Source organism: Acomys minous (assembly GCF_964271855.1).
Source record: "Acomys minous genome assembly, chromosome: 13".
Taxonomy (NCBI): domain Eukaryota; kingdom Metazoa; phylum Chordata; class Mammalia; order Rodentia; family Muridae; genus Acomys; species Acomys minous.
Window position 1 is genome coordinate 108,162,878 of NC_140495.1, and position 20,612 is coordinate 108,183,489.

The 20,612-nt window shown below is 52.2% G+C and overlaps 1 protein-coding gene across 1 annotated transcript; it reads left to right on the top strand.

Annotated features, from left to right (window-relative positions):
* The first annotated feature begins 395 nt into the window (after positions 1 to 395).
* Positions 396 to 18,834, top strand: BNIP5 (BCL2 interacting protein 5). The gene is made up of 13 exons (XM_084754042.1): positions 396 to 1,123; positions 3,570 to 4,171; positions 5,169 to 5,270; positions 7,423 to 7,487; positions 7,677 to 7,914; positions 8,949 to 9,080; positions 9,777 to 9,838; positions 10,053 to 10,302; positions 11,253 to 11,378; positions 11,777 to 11,841; positions 13,591 to 13,854; positions 14,645 to 17,943; positions 18,062 to 18,834. The coding sequence occupies exons 1-12, from the start codon at positions 975 to 977 to the stop codon at positions 14,678 to 14,680; spliced, it is 2,091 nt and encodes a 696-aa protein (XP_084610168.1). The 5' UTR covers positions 396 to 974; the 3' UTR covers positions 14,681 to 17,943; positions 18,062 to 18,834.
* The last annotated feature ends 1,778 nt before the right edge of the window (positions 18,835 to 20,612 follow it).

Sequence of the window (20,612 nt, forward strand, 5' to 3'; positions counted from 1 at the left end):
AACATTTGTTAGGCCATCTTTTAACAACAACACCGGGCATTTCTGGCTAGGGTGAACTTTGTTCTGAGGTCTGCTGTCAGCCATGGCGACAAACGTGTTTACATGAGTGGTTGGGAATCCATGCAACGTGGCTGAGCTGCTGCATCTGGGCTCCTGGTCCGGGCCTGTGCAGGATTCCCCTACAGTTAGGCCGGGACATGGGCACAAAACAGGCAAAAGAGGAGAAAAGTCATCCATGATGACTCCTAGACGGGCAAACTTTCACGCTGAGAACACTTAGTGAGATCGATGGCTGTGTAATTTGGGGGCGTGGGTCACCGTCTTCTCAGGGAAGACAGGCTGTCCACAGAGAGGTCACTCTGGGGTAACAGGCTCACCCACTCCAGCCAGCCACAATCTTTCAGTCCCCTGACTCGGATCTGGGAGCACCATTTCTAGAATGTTCCAAAGAAGGAGCAGGCAGATGGTCAGGGGCGAGTAGAGGTGAGGCCACCTGGAAAGAGTTGCCAGGAGGTCAAAAGCCAGGACAGGACCTTGGGCAGGAGGCTGGCAAGTCAGAAGAGATCTCTGGGCTTGGTGTCAGGAGGTCTTGGGGACCCTGGAGTGGTCCTCCCCTGGGAAACTTGGAAAGCATTGTGGGGATGGTATGAGTGTGGTGAAGTAGCAGGCAAGAGAAAGATGCTGAGCTCATCTCTACAGCAGTGGGAAATGGTTTCCATGGCAACGGCCCCCTTTTAAAAAGATGGCTGTTCCTCTCTTCTGGTTAGGTGGGGGTAGACCCCTGGTGTCAAGCCCCCTCAGGGGAGAAGCCGCAGGGCCTGAGGGAGCTAGTCATGGTGCCCTGCACATTAGGACCCCGCAGCTAAAAGAAGCCCTGACCTCTGTTTGAACAATATTTCTGGCCCAACTTCCTTTGATCTAATTAATATACTTAGGTAGTCCATTGGCCTAAATCTGCCTTCTCTTAAGCCTACATGTTGTTACTAAAGGCAGTCATGACTCCTGCGCTATCAGAACATTCTCTTTCTGATGTACGTGGCATCTTGTTCAGGACTGTATCCTCGGCACCAAGTGGGATGGCAGAGGCATCGCCCGTGGGTGGTGAGAACCAAAGGCAGCGAGGGTGAGCAAAGTCAGATGTTTCCACACATCTTTCCTTTCCCTCATCCACCCAGAGCTGTGCTTTGGAGGCACAGCAGGAAGGCAGCCGGCCTCTGGGGTGTCAGGAACTTGCAGTTTCCACGTAAGGTGCAGGCAGCCCAGGTGTTCCCTTCAAGGAACATTAAATAACCAGCGCTGCTTCTCAAAATAGTCACCTCCTCTCCTGGCCCGACATCCTCACCTCCTTCAGGATTTTCCATGTGAGACAGCAGGCAGTGCTGGGGCAGTTCTCCTACCCCAGACAGAGGCTTGCATGTGTGTGTGTGTGTGTGTGTGTGTGTGCGCGCGCGTGTGTGTATGTGTGTGTGTGTTCGTGTGTGTGTGTGTGTGTGTGTGTGTGTGTGTGTGTGTGTGTGTGTGTGTGTGTACGCGCGTGTGTATACTCATGCCGTGGCACTAGGTCAATCTCAGAGGACAACTTTTCAGAGTCAGCTCTTTCCTACCATGTGGGTCCCAGGGATTGAACTCTGATCGTCAGCCCTGGCAGCAATCACCTTCATCCACTGAGCCATCTCACCAGCCCAATTCCAGATTTATTTTATTTTTATTTTTTTTTGCCTCAGAATTAGAACTATCAGTAGAATACGTTTAAGATAAGTGAACTATTTGGTAAAAGCAAAGGATATGATGGGAATGCATACGTTATTATTTAGTGTATGTGTGTGTGTGTGTGTGTGTGTGTGTGTGTGTGTGTGTGTGTGTGCGCGCGCTGTGTGTTGGTGTCTGTGGAGGCAGAAAAAGGCATCAGATCCCCTTGGAACTGGAGTTATAGACAGTTGTGCGCCATCTGAGGTGGGTGCTGGGACTGGAATTTGTGCCCTCTGGGAGAGCAGTACACTCTTTAAACTGCTGAGCCATCTTGCCAGCTCATGACATTAAAAATTTGTATCTATCTATCATCCACCCATCAATCTATGCATCTATGCATCTATCTGTCTGTCTGTCTGGCTATCTATCTGTCTATCTATCTATCTATCTGTCTATCTAGTCTAAGCACCCACATAGAGCAAACTCACCACAGCCTAGAATTCCAGCTTCAGGGGATTGGACACCCTCTTCTGGACACTGTGGACACATGCACTCACATGCACATACTCACCACAGACACATGTACCCATAATTTTTTTTTTTAATTTGCTGGGCATGGCAAAATTTAGTTCTGGCACTTGGCAGGATCTCTGTGGGTCTGAGGCCAGCCTGGTCTGCATATTGAGTTTGAGGACAGCCAGGGCTACATAGAGACCCTGTCTTAAAAACAAAATAAAAATAAAATGAAACAAACAAACAAACAAAAACAAATGATAAGCAAGGTGTGGTGGTGCACCCCTGTAATCCCAGCACTCGGAGGCAGAGGCAAGCGGATCTCTGTGAGTTCGAGACCAGCCTGGTCTACAAAACAAGTCCAGGACAGCCAGGTCTCCCTGTCTCAAAAAAAAAAAAGAAAGAAAGAAAGAAAGAAAGAAAGAAAAGAAAAGAGATAGAAAGGGGGAAGAGGGAGACCAGGCCGCAGTGTGGCCCAGGAGTGGAACAGTTGCCTAGCATGCCCCAGTGCTGGCAACTTAAATCTTACATATAGGAAAGTACATAGATAACAGGACAGCTTGCAGGCCTGAGCATGACACGGGCCAGGTCAGGTGAGGTGGTACACCTCAGGGGACTGAGGAAGACCAAGAGATCAAGGCCAGTCTGGGCTACAGTAACGAGAACTCCTCTCTAAAGCAACAGCAAAGTAAAGGAGGCAGGGAAGGAGGGTGGGGTGGGGAGGAAGGAGGGAGGGAGGGAAGAAGGGAGGGAGGTGACAGTACCCAGAAGCCCCTGGCTCCCCTCATGGCTGTGACAGCTCTGGAGCAATAGGAACAGCCTGGCTCTTCCTGAGCCTTCGGACATAAACAGGACTCAGGTGTTTGGTGCCTGGTGTTCGGCTTTTCTCTGTGCTCTGTGGGGCTGGCCTCTGAGTCTCGGTCCGACCACACCAGAGTGCAAGGGGAGGAGTGTGAGGGTACTGTTTCTGCTGGGACGAAGGTCTTTTGACAAATTAGGTATTTTAGAGTCACAAACCCAAAATCATCTGGGGGGGGGGGAGAGAGAGAGAGAGAGAGAGAGAGAGAGAGAGAAAGAAAGAGAGAGAGAGAGAGAGAGAGAGAGAGAGCGAGAGCAGGGCCAGGGCCACTTGATGCCAGTGATGCCACCGACTGGCTGGAGAATCTGATTCTGTCCTCTTCTCTGGAAAGTGGGGGCTGTGACCTCCTTCCCTGTGGTGTTGTTGAGGGCTTTAAGCAAGGCAGAAGCTTTGGGAAGCATCACCAGGAGAGGGTGGCACCAAAGTGATGGGAGGTGCACTAATGCAGGCGGGCAGGGGTCAGTCTTTAACCGAAATCTCCTGAGGGACTTGTTTGTTTTGGTTGTAGCCCAGTGGAGACCCGGAAGGGCCCACGGAAGCTTCCAGCAGATAAGAGAGCTCGATCCTTGGACCGGCAGGTTCCCAGGAAGGACTCTGAATCCTCGAACTCCAGGCGCTCCTCTGGGCCCAGCTGCAGGAGGACAGCCAGCGACCGGGCCAGAGGTTCTGGGAGCCCACCTCGCTTTGCAGAAGCTCAGGTCACTGCTGCTGCAGCCCTCCCTCCCGGAGAAGGGAGCAAGCTTCTCCCCAGTGACCAGGGGTCCCCAGAAGACACCAAGAAAGAGAGACCCCTGAGGCAGGCCCAGCAGAGCTGGGTGAGAATATTCCTGAACCTCTTACTCATGAGGATGGAGGAGCCGAGAGAAAAGGCCAGCCGGAAGTCCAAGGGGAAAGCTGAGAGGAGCGAGCTCCCTGAGTCAGGCCAGGAGCCAGGCCTCAGGAAGAAATCCCAGGAAAAGAAGACCGGCCGCAAGAAACACGGTCACAGGAAGCCGGCCGCTGAAGAGCCTCCTGCGTCCCAGAACTCAGGAGTGGAGGGCCAAGAGGACACGCCGCCCAGTTTGGCTGCATCACATGCAGAGGAGGCCGACCTGGGGCTGATCTGCGGGGGTGAGCAGACGAGGGTAACTCCATTGTTCCATCCCACGGACCAGGGTGCTCTAGGTGCGGTTGCTAAATGTCCTCAACTGAGACCAGATGTGGCCAGTGGGGCTTTTCTGTGAGGTTGACCAGCTGCTCACTAGAGATCAATCCACCAAGAGAGGTGCCGCCATTTTCCACATGCTGTGTGGCCTAGGGCTGGTGACCTAATATGCGCCCACCCACCCATGAGAGAGAGAGAGAGAGACAGACGACAGACAGACAGAGAGAGAGAGAGAGAGAGAGAGAGAGAGAGAGAGAGGGAAAACAATTGCTGTCTCATGGTCAAGTGTTTGGTGCACAGTGGTTGGTGTTAAGCACAATGAGACTTGGCGTGAAGGTGGCTGATCTCCCACTGCCGCACTGGCCTATGGGTGCCTGCCAGGAGCTCCGTCTAGACCTTGCTCTGTCAAGAACAAATCTGCTTCTGGGCCTGGTGGCGCACGCCTTTAATCCTAGCACTCTGAGACAGAGGCAGGCCGATCTCTAAGCTTGAGGCCAGCCTGGTCTACAAAGCAAGTTCTAGGACAGCCAGGGCTACAGAGAGAAACCCTGTCCTGAAAAACCAACAAACAAAACAAAGCTAACAAAAGAGCAAGTCTGCCATGCTGGACTCTCCAGCGGCTGCCTCAGGGGCCTTTGACTCCTCTGGGGAGAAGGAGAGAGCAGGACCCCCAAGTGTCCCTGTAGCTGTGGGTGTGGAGTGTGAATTCTCCTCTGCTTTCAGAGGCCTCAGCTGCGGGCTGGAGGCCCTGGTGTAGCCACATAGCTATGATGGGAAAGAGAGGCCTGGCCTGAGATACTCCATTTTCACTGGAAATCCTGGGCAGTTTCTGATTTGGGGTGAGGCTTGAGGGGTGACAGCTGCCTGGCCTGTCACTCTGTGGAGTTCATGCTGCGTGCAGGTTAACAGCATCAGAGGAAAGTCACTAAATGAAGCTTCTGCTTATTCATTTTTGATGCCCAGGGGAACCAGAGTCTGAACTCGCTCAGGCCTTACCCACTGAAGGAAGCCATGCTGACTCCGCAGATAGTCCCCCGTCAGAAGAGGGCCCTCAGAAGCCTGACCGTGAGTCCAAATGGCCCCAGGGGTCCATCTTTCTTTATGGGTAGGAGGCTGCACCAGACTAGAGGGGTTACTCTGGGTGACCACTGAGACCTAGCGGGGTGAGTCTCAAGGCACCCACAGATCTTCCTTGCCCATTCCGCTGCGTCTGGCCTTGTGGACTTATTTTAGAATCTCACAGGGAGCGAGGCTGAGGCACCGGAAAGGCTGCTGGCAAGTGCTCCTGCCTCCTTGTCAGTGGGAACATGATTTTGCTTTCAATCTCTTAAAATGTTATTTTAAAATACGTAGAAAACGGGCAGGGGACATAGCTCCGTTGGTAGAAAAGCTGGCATTAGATCCCCAGCATTGTATAAGTGGGGGTGTGGGGGTGTGGGAGTGTACAATTGTAGTCTCAGCACTGGGAAGGTGGAAGCAAGAGGAGCTCTGTGAGTTCGAGGCCAGCCTGGTCTACAAAGTGAGACCAGGACAGCCAAGAAAACACAGAGAAACACTATCTTGAAAAACTAAAAAAAAAAAGTAATTAATTAATTAATTAAAAAAATAAAAAGTTTCCTCTCCATAGACTTAAACACTCATACTCAACCAGAACTCCTCCACTGCCCCCTAACAATACCCTGTTCATCTTACTCTCTAAAAAGAATGGCTGCATTTTAAAAGCCAGGACATGCAAGGCATTTATGTGGCCAGTTTGTAAGGCATTTACTTTACCATTGTCTCACCTGAGAGGAAAGTGAACTGAGGCTGTGTCAGGAAACAGGAAGGCAGGAGGGACTGCGAGAGAGCAGGGGTGAGGGGCAGAAGCCCTGCAGGCAGCTGGTCTGGGGATAGAGACTCTTTGATCGCTTGACTTTTTGTGCAAACAGACCTTCGGAGTACAGCTACTGAGGTGGGCACACCACCCTTGTGTAAGGCGGTGTGGCCACACTAGGAAATGTTCCCCTGGCTGAGGTGCAGTGGAGGTGGCCGGGTGGCAGGTCCACCATGGCCTGTGACATGCCAGCCAGTGTAATCTGTGCCTTAGGCTGGAGACCTGTCATTTCTACTGACCGTCCCCCCCCCCTGCCTGCCCCCCCTCCCGTTATTATGTGGGTTGGAAGACTTGGGAGTCAGCCTTGAGGAACATTCCAAATTCCTGTCCCACGCTGGATGTCTTGACAGACATCTGAGAGATTCTGGGTAGAGATTCTAACCCACATTTCACAGGGCTAGCGGTGCCCCGAGCGGGAAAGGCACTTACTTAGCCATCCATCACCAACTCAAAGTTCCCAGAGCTGTGAAACTCCGTCAGCAGGGCAGGCTGAGCTGCTGGGCACCAGGCCTTAAATCCCTGCACAAAGTGTCATGCTTTGGGCTGAGAGATGGCTCAGAGGGAAAAGGCACAGTCCGTCAAGGCTGAGGACCTAAGTTTGATTCCTGGGACCCACATAATAGGAGAGAATGGACTCCCAAAAGATGACCTCTGACCTCCACATGTGAGCTGCTTCTCTTCTCCCTAATAAATAAAGTGTAAAACCTAATTAAGAAATCTAAAAAGAGGCCAGGTATGGTGGCTCACGCCTTTAATCCCAGCACTCAGGAGGCAGAGGCAGGTGGATCGCTATGAGTTCGAGGCCAAATTGGCCTACAAAGTGAGTCTAGGACAGCCAAAGCTACACAGAGAAACCAAAACAACAAACAAACAAACAAACAAAAAGAATAAAAGAAATTAAAAAGTCATACTCTGGGGCTGGAGAGGTGGCTCAGAGGTTAAGAGCACTGGCTCTTAACTTCCAAAGGTCCTGAGTTCAATTCCCACAACCACCTGGTCACTTGCAACCATCTCTAATGAGATCTGGTGCCCTCTTCTGGCATGCAGCTGTACATGCAACCAGAACACTACACATAGTAGATAAATAAATAAACTTTAAAAAATAAAAAGTCATACTCTGCCTCAAAAAATACTTTGCTGTGACTTGACCAGTTCTCACTCAGGATAGTGGGGGTGGGGCGTTGGGGGGAGAGGGTCTGGCAGGGTGGCGCTTCTCCCTTAACAACCCTTTAATGAGCTGCTCTGGATCCCCGGAGTGATCCAGACTGGCCACACCCGCCGTCGGGCTCCAGATCCGAATACCACCGTGTACTTAGGAGTGGGGGCACCCGTGCTCTTTTGCAGAGGATGAGATCATCTGGAGGATAGTGGAGGTGCTCAAGAAAGCCGGAGACCAATTGGAAGAAGAGGTGAGACGCAGGCGTCAGACAACACTTGGAGGGCTGCTGCAGCTCCGGGTTCGTGCCGTAGTCTTCCCAGTTAGCCCCGGTCCCCAGCTCCTGAAGCCACCTCCGGCTCTGGACTGTCCCTGTCTGGGGCTGCCTTTCCCCTCCCCTCAAGGTCACGGGTCTGACTCAGTTTGCCTCTCCTCCCCACAGCAAGCGCAAGTCCCTCAGCCAGAGGTGGCGCCACAAAAGCTAACGCCGCCCCCCAGGAAGAAATCCCAGGAGAAGAAGTCCAGCCTAAAGAGAGCCTTGTCCCTCAAGAGGCTTGTCCCTGAGGAACCCAAGAGAGCGGGTGCCGCCGCTGCGCTTGGCCCAGAAACCCGGCCCAAGAGGCCCAGCTTCCTACCGCTGTGTGTTAACATCCGGGCAGCTTCTACCTCCAGCAGCCATGGTGAGCTGGCTTTAGCAGTTCCCATAGCAACCGATGCGGCCTCCAATCCCGGAACCTTCCCAGGGCTGGGATTGGCCAGCTTTATGTCCACTTAGGCGTTGAGCAGCGTAGGGGAGGATTGGGGATGGAGAAGGAATAGAAGTTTGTCGCCTCCACATGGCCTCACTGGGGTGCAGGCAGCCCCCCTAAGACCCTGAAAGGGCTGTGTGCAGGTCCTCAGCCACCCACACATCTGTGCCCCTGGACTGGGCATGTTTTCGTACTACAACTGGAGACAAGAGGTCTGGCTTCCCAGCTACATTTTTTAAAAAAACATATGTGTGGCTGTTTTGCCTACATGTGTGTCAGGGCACCGCATGCAAATGACTGTGAGCCACCTTGTGAGAATCAAACCCCTGGGTCCTCTGGAAGAGCGCCAGGCGCTCATAACCACTGAGCCATCTCTCGGCACACTCCCTGTTTTTTTGTTTTTGTTTTTGTTTTTGTTTGTTTGTCTGTCTGTTTTTGAGACACGGTCTCACGTAGCCCAGGCTGGTCTCAAAATAACTTATGTAGCCAAAAATGACCTTAGACTTCTTGCCTTTCTGTCTCTACTTCCTGAATGCTATAACTCTAGGCTCGGGCACCTGCGCCCAGCTTGTGTGGTACTAGAGGGAGGAGGACGGGTCACATCATGGTTGATGGGGGCTGGCCATGTGGGACGTCATTGCCTGGAGAATTTCTGGCTTAGAGAGCATGGATTTAGGGTCACTAGAGGAGGGATTCTCATGCGTGCCATCTACTGCCCCCTAGTGGACCATCCGAACGGCAGGTGGGTAGGTAAGGGAACCCCACGGAAAGAGGGAAGGGCAGGGAAGCCAAGGAAAGGCAGCTTGATCTGGGTCCCCAAACAGAGCCCCAGACCTGGCACAGCTCAGAAGCTCACGGTAGCCTAGGAGAGGCCGAGGGCGGGGTACACTGGCGCCTGCCCGGGCTCAGGGCCAGCAGCTGGGTGCGGCCGACACACACACTTACTTTGCCCTTCTGCCTTCCAGACTCAGAGGAACCCGGATCCCACGAGGTCCTCTCTGTGGACGACGGAGCCTCACATCCTTCTGAGCTCCATACTCCAGCTGGATGTCAGGGACCCTCGGAGAAGCCTCCGCTGGACAGGGCCTCGGAATCCAGTTAGTTCCTTGCCCCCTCAGATACCTCCCCTCCCCCAACCCCACCGCCCCCCCAAAAAGAACCTGTCTTGACTCTGCCATTTGGAGAAGGGAAAGGATTGCAGAGCAGGGAGCCCTAGGCCTGTTTCAAGTTCCCTGTGGGAGGTCTCAGGCTGTGGAGACAGCAGGGGCCCAGAGCACCCCCCTTCCCCCCTTCCCGCACACCTCAGTTTTCTCATTTTGCGAGGATGGCTCTTGAGAGTTACTAGAAGGTTCTAACTAAATGGCAGTGTGAAAAAGCACTGGGGCGGGGTGGGGCTGGGGCCAGCAGACAGGTCCTGGTCACTACTGTTCGCTGTTACTGTTGTCAGGTGGGGCCAGCTTGAGAATTGGGGTGATGACAGGAAGGGAGCACAGAAGGGGAAGTATTGCCACAGTTATCGGTTTATTGTTGGCAGAGCCAGGCCTGGGTGTGGAATATTATTGTCTACACAACCTGGAGACGCTTTAAACACCTAGGGGAGGGTGTGTGTGGAGGGAGCACTGCTGGGGAGATAGCACGGCCTGTCAAGGGCCTTACCTCAAAAGCACGGAGACTCAAGCTTGCACTCCGGAACATACAGGAAAATAAGCGAACCGCAGAAAGGCTGGCGTGTGCGGCCCTGGCCCTGGCCCTGGCCACGGAGGCCTTTGTAAGGAACCCTGTCCTTTTCTTAGGAGAATTCAGGCGGAAGATTCTGGCCCTACTGCAGAGTTCAGAGGAACAGAAGGCCGAGGAGGTAAGGATGCCCTTCCCCCCTATCCTGCTTTTGAGGGGGAGGACCCACCCACCCATGCTTCAGTCTAAGCTCTGAGCCTACGTCCTCCAGAGGACACTCCTCAGCACCCAAGGCCATCACCTGTCCTGCTGGGCCACACCCTCTGGGCCACCGTTCAACTTTGACCTTCTCGAGGCCAGGGGCCCTGACTCGGTTTCTCTCTTCCTCCCTATAGCAAGCTCAAGTTCAGGAGGCAGAGGAGGCAGGAGAAAACCCAGCCCCAGCCGGCAAGGTGAAGGCACAAGGGAAGAAAGCCAACCTCCGGAGAGCCTTTTCTCTCAGGAAACACAGCTCCAAGGAGTCTAAGAGAAAAGAGGCTTCAGGGACCCCGGACGCTGCCAGCCCGGAGGCCCGGCCGTCCAAGAAGCACAGCTTCCTGCCCATGTGTGTTGCTGGCCACAGAGCTTCCATCTCCAGCAGCCCAGGTGAGCAGGCGGGGTGTTACCATGGTAACCTCAAGCTTTGACTTCAGCTGTAGGAACAATGAGGGGTGAAGAGGTTGATTTTGAGCAGGACACCCACCAAAAGAACTCAGAGTTCCCTTTCTTAAAAACAAAGGCATTGCCAGCCACTTAGGAGTCAGAGGCAGGAGGATCTCTGTGAGTTCGAGGCCAGCCTGGTCTACAGAGTGAGTCTGAGGACAGCCAAGGCTGTACACAGAGAGAGACCCTGTCTTGAAAAACAAAACACAAACAAAACAAAACCAACAACAAAACCCCACAAACTCCCAAGGACGTTGTTAGATCTGTCGTTGCCTGTCCGATATCATCAGGGGGACATTAAGAGAAAGAGACCAAGCCGGGCGTGGTGGCGCACGCCTTTAATCCCAGCACTCGGGAGGCAGAGGCAGGCGGATCGCTGTGAGTTCGAGGCCAGCCTGCTCTACAAAGCGAGTCCAGGACAGCCAAGGCTACACAGAGAGACCCTGTCTTGAAAAAACAAAAAAAACAAAAAAAACAAAAAAAAGAGAGAAACAGACCAGGGTTTCAAGGTGACTGACTGCACACTCGAGCATGAGGACCAAGGGTACACAGTGACTTCCTGGCACTTATGCAGCGCCTGCTGTATATACCACAAATAGAGTAGTAGCTCATTTAACACGCCAGGCCTGTCTTAAGACTCCTGTTTGACACAGGGTAAGATGAAGTTCAGACAGACTGGGCCGAGCTTTGCATATGTTAAGGAGAGGTGATTTTGCTGGATGGGAGCCAGGGGCACGTCCGTCCCTGTGTTCTTTAAACTGCAGTCTTTTGGGGAGGCGGAGGGCAGAGAGGGAACACTGGGACTCCCCCTCCCAAATCTGGCGGGACCGGCACCTCCCCGAGGACTGAGACAGACGCCAAACGCATCCATTTTTTTCTGCAATCCCATTCAGAGAGCCTGGAGTTCCAGGAGGTGGAGGCTGCAGGAGCTGGGCCAGCTGGGTCCCCGGAAGAACCTTTCCAGGCTGGAAGCCACACAGCAGATGAGGAGCCGTCACCAGAGGAAGCCCTGGAATCTAGTCAGTACACCCTGCGCCCAGCGGGGTAGCCCCTACCCACCCCTCTTCCGCATGCCCCAGGCTAGGCAGGAATTGCTCCTAGGAGCGGAGAAGGTGGCTGACATCGCCCCCTCCCCACCCCTTCCCAGAGACCCTGCGGTGGGGACAGAGGCCACTGGTGTACTCTTCAAACGGGGCTGCTGGGCATAGGTATAGACAAGGCGTTAGGGGAAAATTTCACTGGTGTAAATGGTTCTACCTTGGTCCAATTCGAGCTGCCGACCGTTGGTGATGCCCTCTCTCTCTCTGTGGGTTCCTACATAGTTAGCGAGCCTAGCCCAAATCAGCACCGAAAAGGGCCATGGCCTAGCCGGGGCGTCACTGGGGACAGACTCTCATCATTTCTTTTCTTCTCTCAGAGGAGTTGATCATCCATAAGCTGGTGGCACGTCTCCAAGAGGTGGACAGAGAGCTAGGGAGGCAGGTGAGTGACCAGGGCCTTGTGTTCCCGCCTCTGAGACCTGGGTTCTATCCCCACTTCCCAGTGACCTTGGCCGTGTCCTGCACTTCTCTCTCTCTCTGAGCCTTGGTTTCCTCTGCCGAAAAGAGGGATAATGTCTGCTTGACCAAATAGCGCCTATGGGGAGAACACTCACGCGTGGCAGGCGAAGACAATGTTGGCTTAAAATAATAGGATGGGACTGGAGAGATGGCTCAGAGGTTAAGAGCGCTATCTGTTCTTCCAAAGGTCCTGAGTTCAATTCCCAGCAACCAAATGGTGGCTCACAACCATCTACAATGAGATCTGGCGCCCTCTTCTGGCGGGCAGGCACACATGCGAGCAGAATATGTATAAATAATAATAAATAAATAAATATTTAAAAAATAAGGCCGGGCATGGTGGCGCACACCTTTAATCCCAGCACTCGGGAGGCAGAGGCAGGCGGATCGCTGTGAGTTCGAGGCCAGCCTGCTCTACAAAGTGAGTCCAGGACAGTCAAGGCTACACAGAGAAACCCTGTCTCGAAAAACCTAAATAAATAAATAAATAAATAAATAAAATAATAGGACGCAGGCAGGCTGGGTAGATGGTTCAGCGGGGAAGAGTGCTTGCCGAGCAAGCCGACAGCCCGAGTTCAAATCCCGAACCAGGCATGGCCTCATGCTCCTGAAAGCCCAGAGACATTTGGGGGATGAGACAGGAGGATCACTGGGGCCCAATGGCAGCCAATGTACCTCCGGGGTCAGTGAGAGACCCTGTCTCAAGGGAGTAAGGCAGAGCCCTAGAGCAGGGACACGGGACATCCCCTGGCCGACATATGTACACATACACCACACACATTTATAACACACATGAGTGGCTCCCCTGCCATCCAGGGGCTGCTGCAACCCAAAGCCCCAGCACCTCAAGACCTTGCACCCTGCAACCCCTCAGATCCTGCTGCGCGGTCTGTTGCAGCACTGTGGCAGAGCAGCTCAGCCAGAACCAGTTCCTTCATGCTTGAGGTTTATCCTGCCCCTCACACGGGCTCCTGCCCTTGACCAGCAGTCTCCCCTAGAGAGACAGGCGGCTCCCAGCCCCGGGGGGCATCTGCATCTCACCACCCAGCACCCCAAAGCCCCTGCACCATGTGCACTCCCTGAGAGCAGCCTCCACCTTGACTGCTGGGAGTGAGAGTCTACAGACCCCAGCCCTCCCTCCCGCCAAGAGGCATCCCCACATCACGCTACCTGGGCCACCTTTCCACCTGTTCCCTACCACGTGCCCAGGATCTCAAGTCACACACGACCCAAGTCTTTGTCTTAGGGTCCAACCCCAAGAGACCCCAGCTGCTATGTCCAGATACGAAGAAAAGCAATCTGGCCAGACGGACCTTAGCATGGGGCTAAGAATCCATTAAACGCTTTGCATGGACTGTTTCTATTCTACCCCCAACCGTTTTGGAGAGGGGGATCTGGTCACCCTTGTTTTTTTATAGCCAAACCGAGGCTCAGAGTGACAAGTTCTGTGCGGTACCAGTTACATGTGCATGTGTGTTTTGTTTTGTTTTCTTTGTTTGTTTGTTGTTTTTTGTTTTTGCTTTACCCTGCAGCTGCAAACCATATCTTGTAGAAGTGAGGGTGGGGTGGTGGAGGGGTTTAATGAAAGGGCGCTCACCCAGGATATGAGGGAGTGGGCTTGGGTGCGAAGGACCCCCGCTGACAACGCTGACAACCCCCACTTTTGTTCCAGATCCGGAAGTACCCCAGCTTCAAGCTTTTCTTTAATGAGTTCTCAGACGCCTCCCTCAGGAAGTTGGTGGCCACCTTAGACAGAGAGAAGGCCCGCCTCTCAGAGGAAGGCAGGAGGCACGCCAGCAGACCCCCACCGTGTGCCTTTGGCTCACTTAACAAGTTTGCCGCCAACCACAGCTGCGCCATCTGCACCCTCATGCAGTCCAGAGGCCAATACAAAGGACACAGTTACGCACACTTCCTATCCAGGAAGGCGCAGCAGGTGAGAGGCCGAGGGGGAGTGACGAAGATCTTCCAATGGGATCTTCTGAGTTTCCTGATAATTTTTTTTTAGGGGCTGGAGAGATGGCTCAGTGGTTAGGAGCACTGGCTACTGCTCTTCCAGAGGTCCTGAGTTCAATCCCCAGCATCCACATGGTGGATCACAACCATCTATAAGGGGATCTGATGCCCTCTTCTGGCCTGCAGTAGTACATGCAGACAAAGCACCCATACATTTAAAAAAAAAAAAAGTATTTTAAAATTGTATCTATTGCATGTGTGCGTGTGCAACAGCACACAGGTGTGGGTGCCAAGACACACATGTGGAGGTCAGAGGACAATTTGTGGGAGTTGGCTGTCTCCTACCGTGTGGCTTCTGGGGATAGAAGTCCACTTGTCTGAGTTAGTGGCAAGTGCCTTTCCCTGCTGAGCCATCTTCCTGGCCCCTCAGCAGAATTTTTGGGCTTCATTTCAAATGCCACCTCCTTGCTGCAATCTTCTGGGACAGTTCTAAACACAGCGACAGAACCAAGCAGTAGTCTTGTGTCAAAGGTCGGGCAGTGGAGGCAGGTGACGCCAGGTGGTCCTGGGAGGCCTCCGGGAGGTGGCAGATGCAGTTTGAAGGCTTGGGCTCTGGAGACTGTTGATGAGGCAGGAGGACTGGGGGGCGTGGTGGAGTGGGGAGCTGCCAGGGCTAGTGGACCTAGCGTGGGCGTGGATGGCGGGATAGGGAGCTCGTTGCTTGCAGGGTAGACCTGCTGACTTGGGCTGTGCCTTTGCCCCCCGCTCAGGACATTACGAGTTTGGATGGGCAGAGCCCAGACTGAAGGCCGCATCTCATACCCAAGTTCTTTTGGACTCGCCAGCAGTTGGCAGCTTTGGCCCGGAGACCCTGCAGACCCTTTAGACCCCGCAGGATGGCCGGGAGACCCTGCAGACCCCGCAGGATGGCCGGAGACCCTGCAGACCCCGCAGGATGGCCGGGAGACCCTGCAGACGCTGCAAGATGCTCGGGAGACGCTGCAGACCCTGCAGGATGGCCCGGAAACCCCGCAGACCCTGCAGGATGGCCCGGAAACCCCGCAGACCCTGCAGGCTGGTTCTGTGCTTCCTAACACCCCTGGGGACAAGAATGGATGACACTGTCGATGCACTCAGCGTTGTCTGAGGACGCTTTCTTCCTGGAAGCTGGACCCAGAGGCCATGTTGGGGGTGGGACTGGGATGGGGTTTAGGAGAGCAGACTCCATCTTGTGAAGTTGAAGAAAGGCTTCCTATTTGCAGTCTGCGCATCTTACCCTCTCAACACCAACCCCCTACCACCCACGAAGGGGGCCAACACCTGCCAGATCCATGAGTTTTAGCTGGTGTGTGTGTCTGTCTGCATGCCTGTCTCTCTCACTGTGTGTGTGTGTGTGTGTGTGTGTGTGTGTGTGTGTCTGTCTGTCTGTCTGTCTGTCTCTGTGTATGAGGTGGGGTGAGTGTAAGGCAGAGGTCAACCTCACACATCTTCCTCCAGTTCCATCCACCTTGTTTTTTTGAGACAGGGTCTCTCACTGGCCTGGGAATCACCAAGCAGATTTGTCTAATGTTGAGAGTCCAAAGGATCCTCCTGTTTCTGCCTCCCCAGTGCTGACGTCACAAACACGTGCCACCACGCCCCACCATAAATGAGTCTTTGTTTTGGAAAATAGTTGTTTTGTTTTTAATTCGGTCTCCAACAGGAACATGCACCCGCGTTCAAACTGCTGGGTCTCTGCCACGTGTCACTTATTCAGTTGACCGAATAGTGTTTAATGCTTGGCCCCTGAGGACTCCTCGGACAGCACCCAACAGGAGCCTGGGATGACCTGTAGATTAGGGGGACCCCCTAGTGTCCCAGAATCCTATTGGTCTTTCTGAAGATCCTGGAAGTTATCCAGTGTTAGGTCTATAATCGTTTTCTTGTGTAGAAAAGATCTCACTCTGTAGCCCAGACCACTGTCTGACTCTGAGTCCCACATCCCAGCCTCTGTGTGTGGTGTGGACACTACGGATGTGTGCCACCACCTTCGGGCTACTTTATCATTGTCACACCTGGTGGTTTTCAGAGAGCTGCACAGGTGTGCGCTGCCCCGAGAGCCCCACGCCCTAGGACGCATGTGCCATCTTCCTCCTGTCTGTACTGGCTGGTTTGACATGAGCTAGAGTCATCAGAGAGGAAGGAGCCTCAGTTGAGGAAAGGCCTCCATGGGATCCAGCTGTGAGGCGTTTTCTCTATTAGTGATCGATGGGGAAGGGCCCAGCCCACTGTGGGTGGTGCCCTCCCTGGGCTGGTGGTCCTGGGTTCTATAAGAAAGCAGGCTGAGCAAGCCATTTGAAAGAAGCCAGTGAGCAGCACCCTCCATGGCCTCTGCGTCAGCTCCTGCCTCCAGGGTCCTGCCCTGCTTGGGTTCCTATCCTGACTTCCTTTGGTGATGAACAGCAATATGGAAATGTGAGATGAATTTTCTCCTTTTCTCCTCACCTTGTTTTTGGGTCATGGTGTCTCATAGCAGCAACAGAAACCCTAAGACAAGTTGGTACCAGCGTAGTGGGGGTGTCGCTGTGACAGACCTGACCATGTTTTGGGGAGGGTTGGAGAAGGGCTTTGTAGCTTTGGGCTAGAAGAGCCATTGAGTGTTGAGAGCTAGTGGGATGTTCTGTGGGAGCGGGGAAGAATGTTGAGAGCGGTGCAGGGAAACCTGGCTTGTGACATTTCAGAGGGAAGTTTTAAGACTCTATCAGCCCATTTGCTGTTTTGAATTAAGAGCCTGTGGGTCTGGTGAGCTGGGGATGAAGTACCCGCTGTGATTAACAAGCGACCAGAAAGGCTAAAGAGAAACCCGTGACTTGCTGGGAAATTTACTAGAAACCTTGGTGCTGGACGGCCAGGGCCAAGAAGTTAGCAGCTACTAAGAAAAGAGCAGCATCACTGAGGTTCTGAAGTCTTCCGGGAAGTGTTTTCTGAGAGCGCAGAGAAGCTGTGGTTCCGAGGTTGTGCCTCGCGCCAGCCGCTGAACCAGGTGGGTCTGGCTTGGAAGGCATGAAGGGGTCATGGAGAACAGCTGAGACTTGGCGCTGGGAGAGGTCAGGAGAGGTCCCTGGTGAAGGTACAGCTGCCATGGCAGTTGAAGGCCCAGGACTGAAGGAGTCATGCAGACATGCTGATGCTTGGCACCAGCAAGAGAGCCCAGGAGAGGCTAGTGGTGAAAGTGCAGCCCAGTTGCAGCAAGGGGTCCCAGCTGCTCGGGAGATGCCAGTGCCGTGGCTGACCGCCAAGAACAGCAGCAGTGGAGTGGACACAGCCAGAGCCTAGGAGGAGGGTTGTGTGCGCTACAGAGGGCGGAGGCCCCTTGGAGGAGCCCAGAAGATTGTGTGTGAATCCCAGCTACTGGATGGTTGAAGTTTGATTTTTTGATTTGATTGTGGCTATGTCCTGATTTTTCCCCTCTCGAAGTAAGAAAGTAATTTTACTGGAGCTCACAGTTGAAAGATTTTGAATTTTAGAAGACTTTGGGCTTTAAGAGATTGGTTATTTTAAAGGGACTGATATATGTGTATATATATTTAATTTTCTTATTTATACAGCATTTTGCCCTCATGTATGCCTGTCTGTCAGAAGAGGGTACCAGGTCTCATTATAGATGGTTGTGAGGCACCATGTGGTTGCTGGGAATTGAACTCAGGACCTTTGGAAGAGCAGACAGTGCTCTTAACCTCTGAGCCATCACTCCAGCCCGGGACTGATATTTTAATACATTTGAGTTTGTAGATTTTATTTTTTGAGCCAGGGTCTCTTTGTGTAGCCTTGGTTGTCCTGGACTCACTTTGTAGACCAGGCTGGCCTCAAACTCATAGCGATCCACCAGCCTCTGCCTCCAGAGTGCTGGGATTAAAGGTGTGTGCCAGAGTTTGTAGACTTTTAAAGTTATTTTTGTTTTTGAGACAGGGTTTCTCTGTGTAGCCTTGGCTGTCCTAGACTCACATTGTAGACCAGGCTGGCCTCGAACTCATAGAGATCTGCCTGCCTCTGCTTCCCAAGTGCTGGGATTAAAGGCGTGCGCCACCACGCTTGGCTGTTATTATGTTCTTTTTTTTTTTTTTTTTTTTTTTGTTTTTTGTTTTTGTTTTTCGAGACAGGGTTTCTCTGTGTAGTCTTGGCTGTCCTAGACTCGCTTTGTAGTCCAGGCTTGGCTGTTATTATGTTCTTAATGTGAGATCTTGGAAGTGAATAAGAAAGGAAGAGTTGTGGCTTATTGGTGATGTGTGTCAAGTTGACAAGGGGTCAGTTGCACTGGCTGGTTTTATGTCAACTTAACGCGAGCTGGAATCACCAGAGAGGAAGGAGCCTCAGTTGAGGAAAGGCCTCCATGAGACCCAGCTGTGAGGCGTTTTCTGTATTAGTGATTGATGGGGGAGGGTCCAGGCCATGTGGGCGGTGCCCTCCCTGGGCTGGTGGTCCTGGGTTCTACAAGAAAGCAGGCTGAGCAAGCCTTGGGGAGCAAGCCAGTGAGCAGCACCCCTCCGTGGCCTCTGCGTCAGCTCCTGCCTCCAGGTTCCTGCCCTGCTTGGGTTTCTGTCCTGATTTCCTTTGGTGATGAACAGCAATATGGAAATGTGAGCCAAATAAACTTTTTTCTCCTTACTTTGGTTTTTGGTCATGTTGTTTTGCCGCAGCAATAGAAACCAACTAAGACACTGTCCTTATATGCATTGTGGATGTAACCATAAGCTCCCAGCTGGTGGCCGGGAAATGAAATGACTCTTCTTGTGTGTGTGTCTGTTTGCACAACTGTGAGCTGTGGGTGCAAGAGGCTCTGCCTCTCAGCTGGCCATTTGTCACACGCCCATACCCACACACAGGTGCTAGACCGCTGAGTCCCTGGTGGTTGGCAGGAAGCTGTGGCCATGGGGCAGGGTGTTAAGTCCTGGTTGGCAGACTGAGTCTTGTTAGCCTTGGGGACCATGGGTGGCCACACAGGCTCATGGCAAGCACGATGGACTGGGCGACAGGATGAGGTGGGACCAGTCTCAAGTCAGAAGCATCCATCCTTTTAGCTCATTTAGTTCAACAGAAATTGTCCTCTTGGGGCTGGAGAGATGGCTCAGAGGTTAAGAGCGCTGGCTGCTCTTCCAGAGGTCCTGAGTTCAATTTCCAGCAATCACATGGTGGCTCACAACCATCTGTAATGTGATCTGATGCCCTCTTCTGGCCTGCATGTGTACATGCAGGCAGAGCACTATACATATTAACAAATACAGCCCTGCGGTAGTGGTGCATTCCTTTAATCCCAGCGCTTGAGAGGCAGAGGCAGGAGGATCACTTTAGTTCCAGGCCAGCCCGGTCTACAAAGTGAGTCCAGGATGGCCAAGGCCACACACTGAAACCCTAACTTGAAAAACCAAAAAATAAAAAATAAATAAGTAAAATTGTCCTTTTTTTTTTAATTGCATCAAATTTTGTTTTGTTTTGTTTGTCACTTGGTGACCTCCTTATAGCTATATTTTAGGCAGTATTCAGAGAGACATGCAAGAACTAAAGTTTTGAAGGATTTAGTTTTTGTTTTATGTGCATTGGTGTTTTGCCTGCACATATGTTCCAGTGTCAGACCCAGGAGCAGAAGTTGTGAGCTGCCATGAGGTTGCTGGGAATTGAACTCAGGACCTCTGGAGGAGTAGCCAGTGCTCTTAACCTCTGGGGCATCTCTCCAGCCCCAGGGACTAAAGTTTTGAAACAGGGGTCAAGAACCTGTTGTCCAGTTTATTTTTCTTTCTTCCTTCCTTCTTTCCTTCCTTCCTTCCTTCTTTCTTTGTTGTTTTGTTTTGTTTTTGTTTTTTCAGACAGGGTCTCTCTCTGTGTTAGCCTTGACTGTCCTCAACTTGCTTTGTAGACCAGGCTGGCCTTGAACTCACAGCGATCCACCTGTCTCTGCCTTGTGAATACTGAGATTAAAGGCATTTCCTTAATATTTTTATTATTTTACTTATTTATTTATTTGGTTTTTCGAGACAGGGTTTCTCTGTGTAGTATTGGCTGTTCTAGACTCGCTTTGTAGACCAGGCTGGCCTCAAACTCACAGCAATCTGCCTGCCTCTGCCTCCCGAGTTCTGGGATTAAAGGCGTGCACCATCACACCCAGCCCCAATATTTTTATTATGAAGGCAATCAATCTTATACATAGTCCAGTCTGGCCTTCAATTTGTGCCAATTCTGTTCTGCCTATCAAGAGGTAAGAATACAAGTGTGTTACCACACCCAACTGTACAGTTTCCTTTTATTTATTTATTTTTATTTATTTATTTTAGGTTTTTTGAGACAGGGTTTCTCTGTTTAACAGTCCTGGCTATCCTGGACTCACTTTTGTAGACCAGGCTGGCCTCGAACTCAGTGTCATCCAGCTGCTGGGTAATCCCAAGTGCTGGGATTAAAGACATGCGCCACCATGTCTGGCTTTTTTTGTTTTTTGTTTTGTTTTTTGAGACAGGGTTTCTCTGTGTAGCCTTGGCTGTCCTGGACTCCCTTTGTAGACCAGGCTGGCCTCGAACTCAGAGATCCATTTGCCTCTGCCTTCTGAATGCTGAGGTTAAAGATGTGCACTACCACACCCCGCTACAGTTTCCTTTAAATAAAGATTTTGTTTTTATTTTTAATTATGGTTTTGTTTTTTTTTTTAAATTATGGTAGGTGGTGGTGGAATTGTGTGCATGAGTGCAGTACCCACAGATACCAAAAGAGGGC

Excerpts from the sequence above, each read along its gene's own strand:
- BNIP5 (XM_084754042.1), top strand. The coding sequence starts at position 975 with ATGTTGTTACTAAAGGCAGTCATGACTCCTGCGCTATCAGAACATTCT. Across the intron at positions 7,488-7,676 it reads GAGACCAATTGGAAGAAGAG|CAAGCGCAAGTCCCTCAGCC; the intron begins GTGAGACGCAGG and ends TCCTCCCCACAG. Across the intron at positions 9,839-10,052 it reads AGGAACAGAAGGCCGAGGAG|CAAGCTCAAGTTCAGGAGGC; the intron begins GTAAGGATGCCC and ends TCCTCCCTATAG.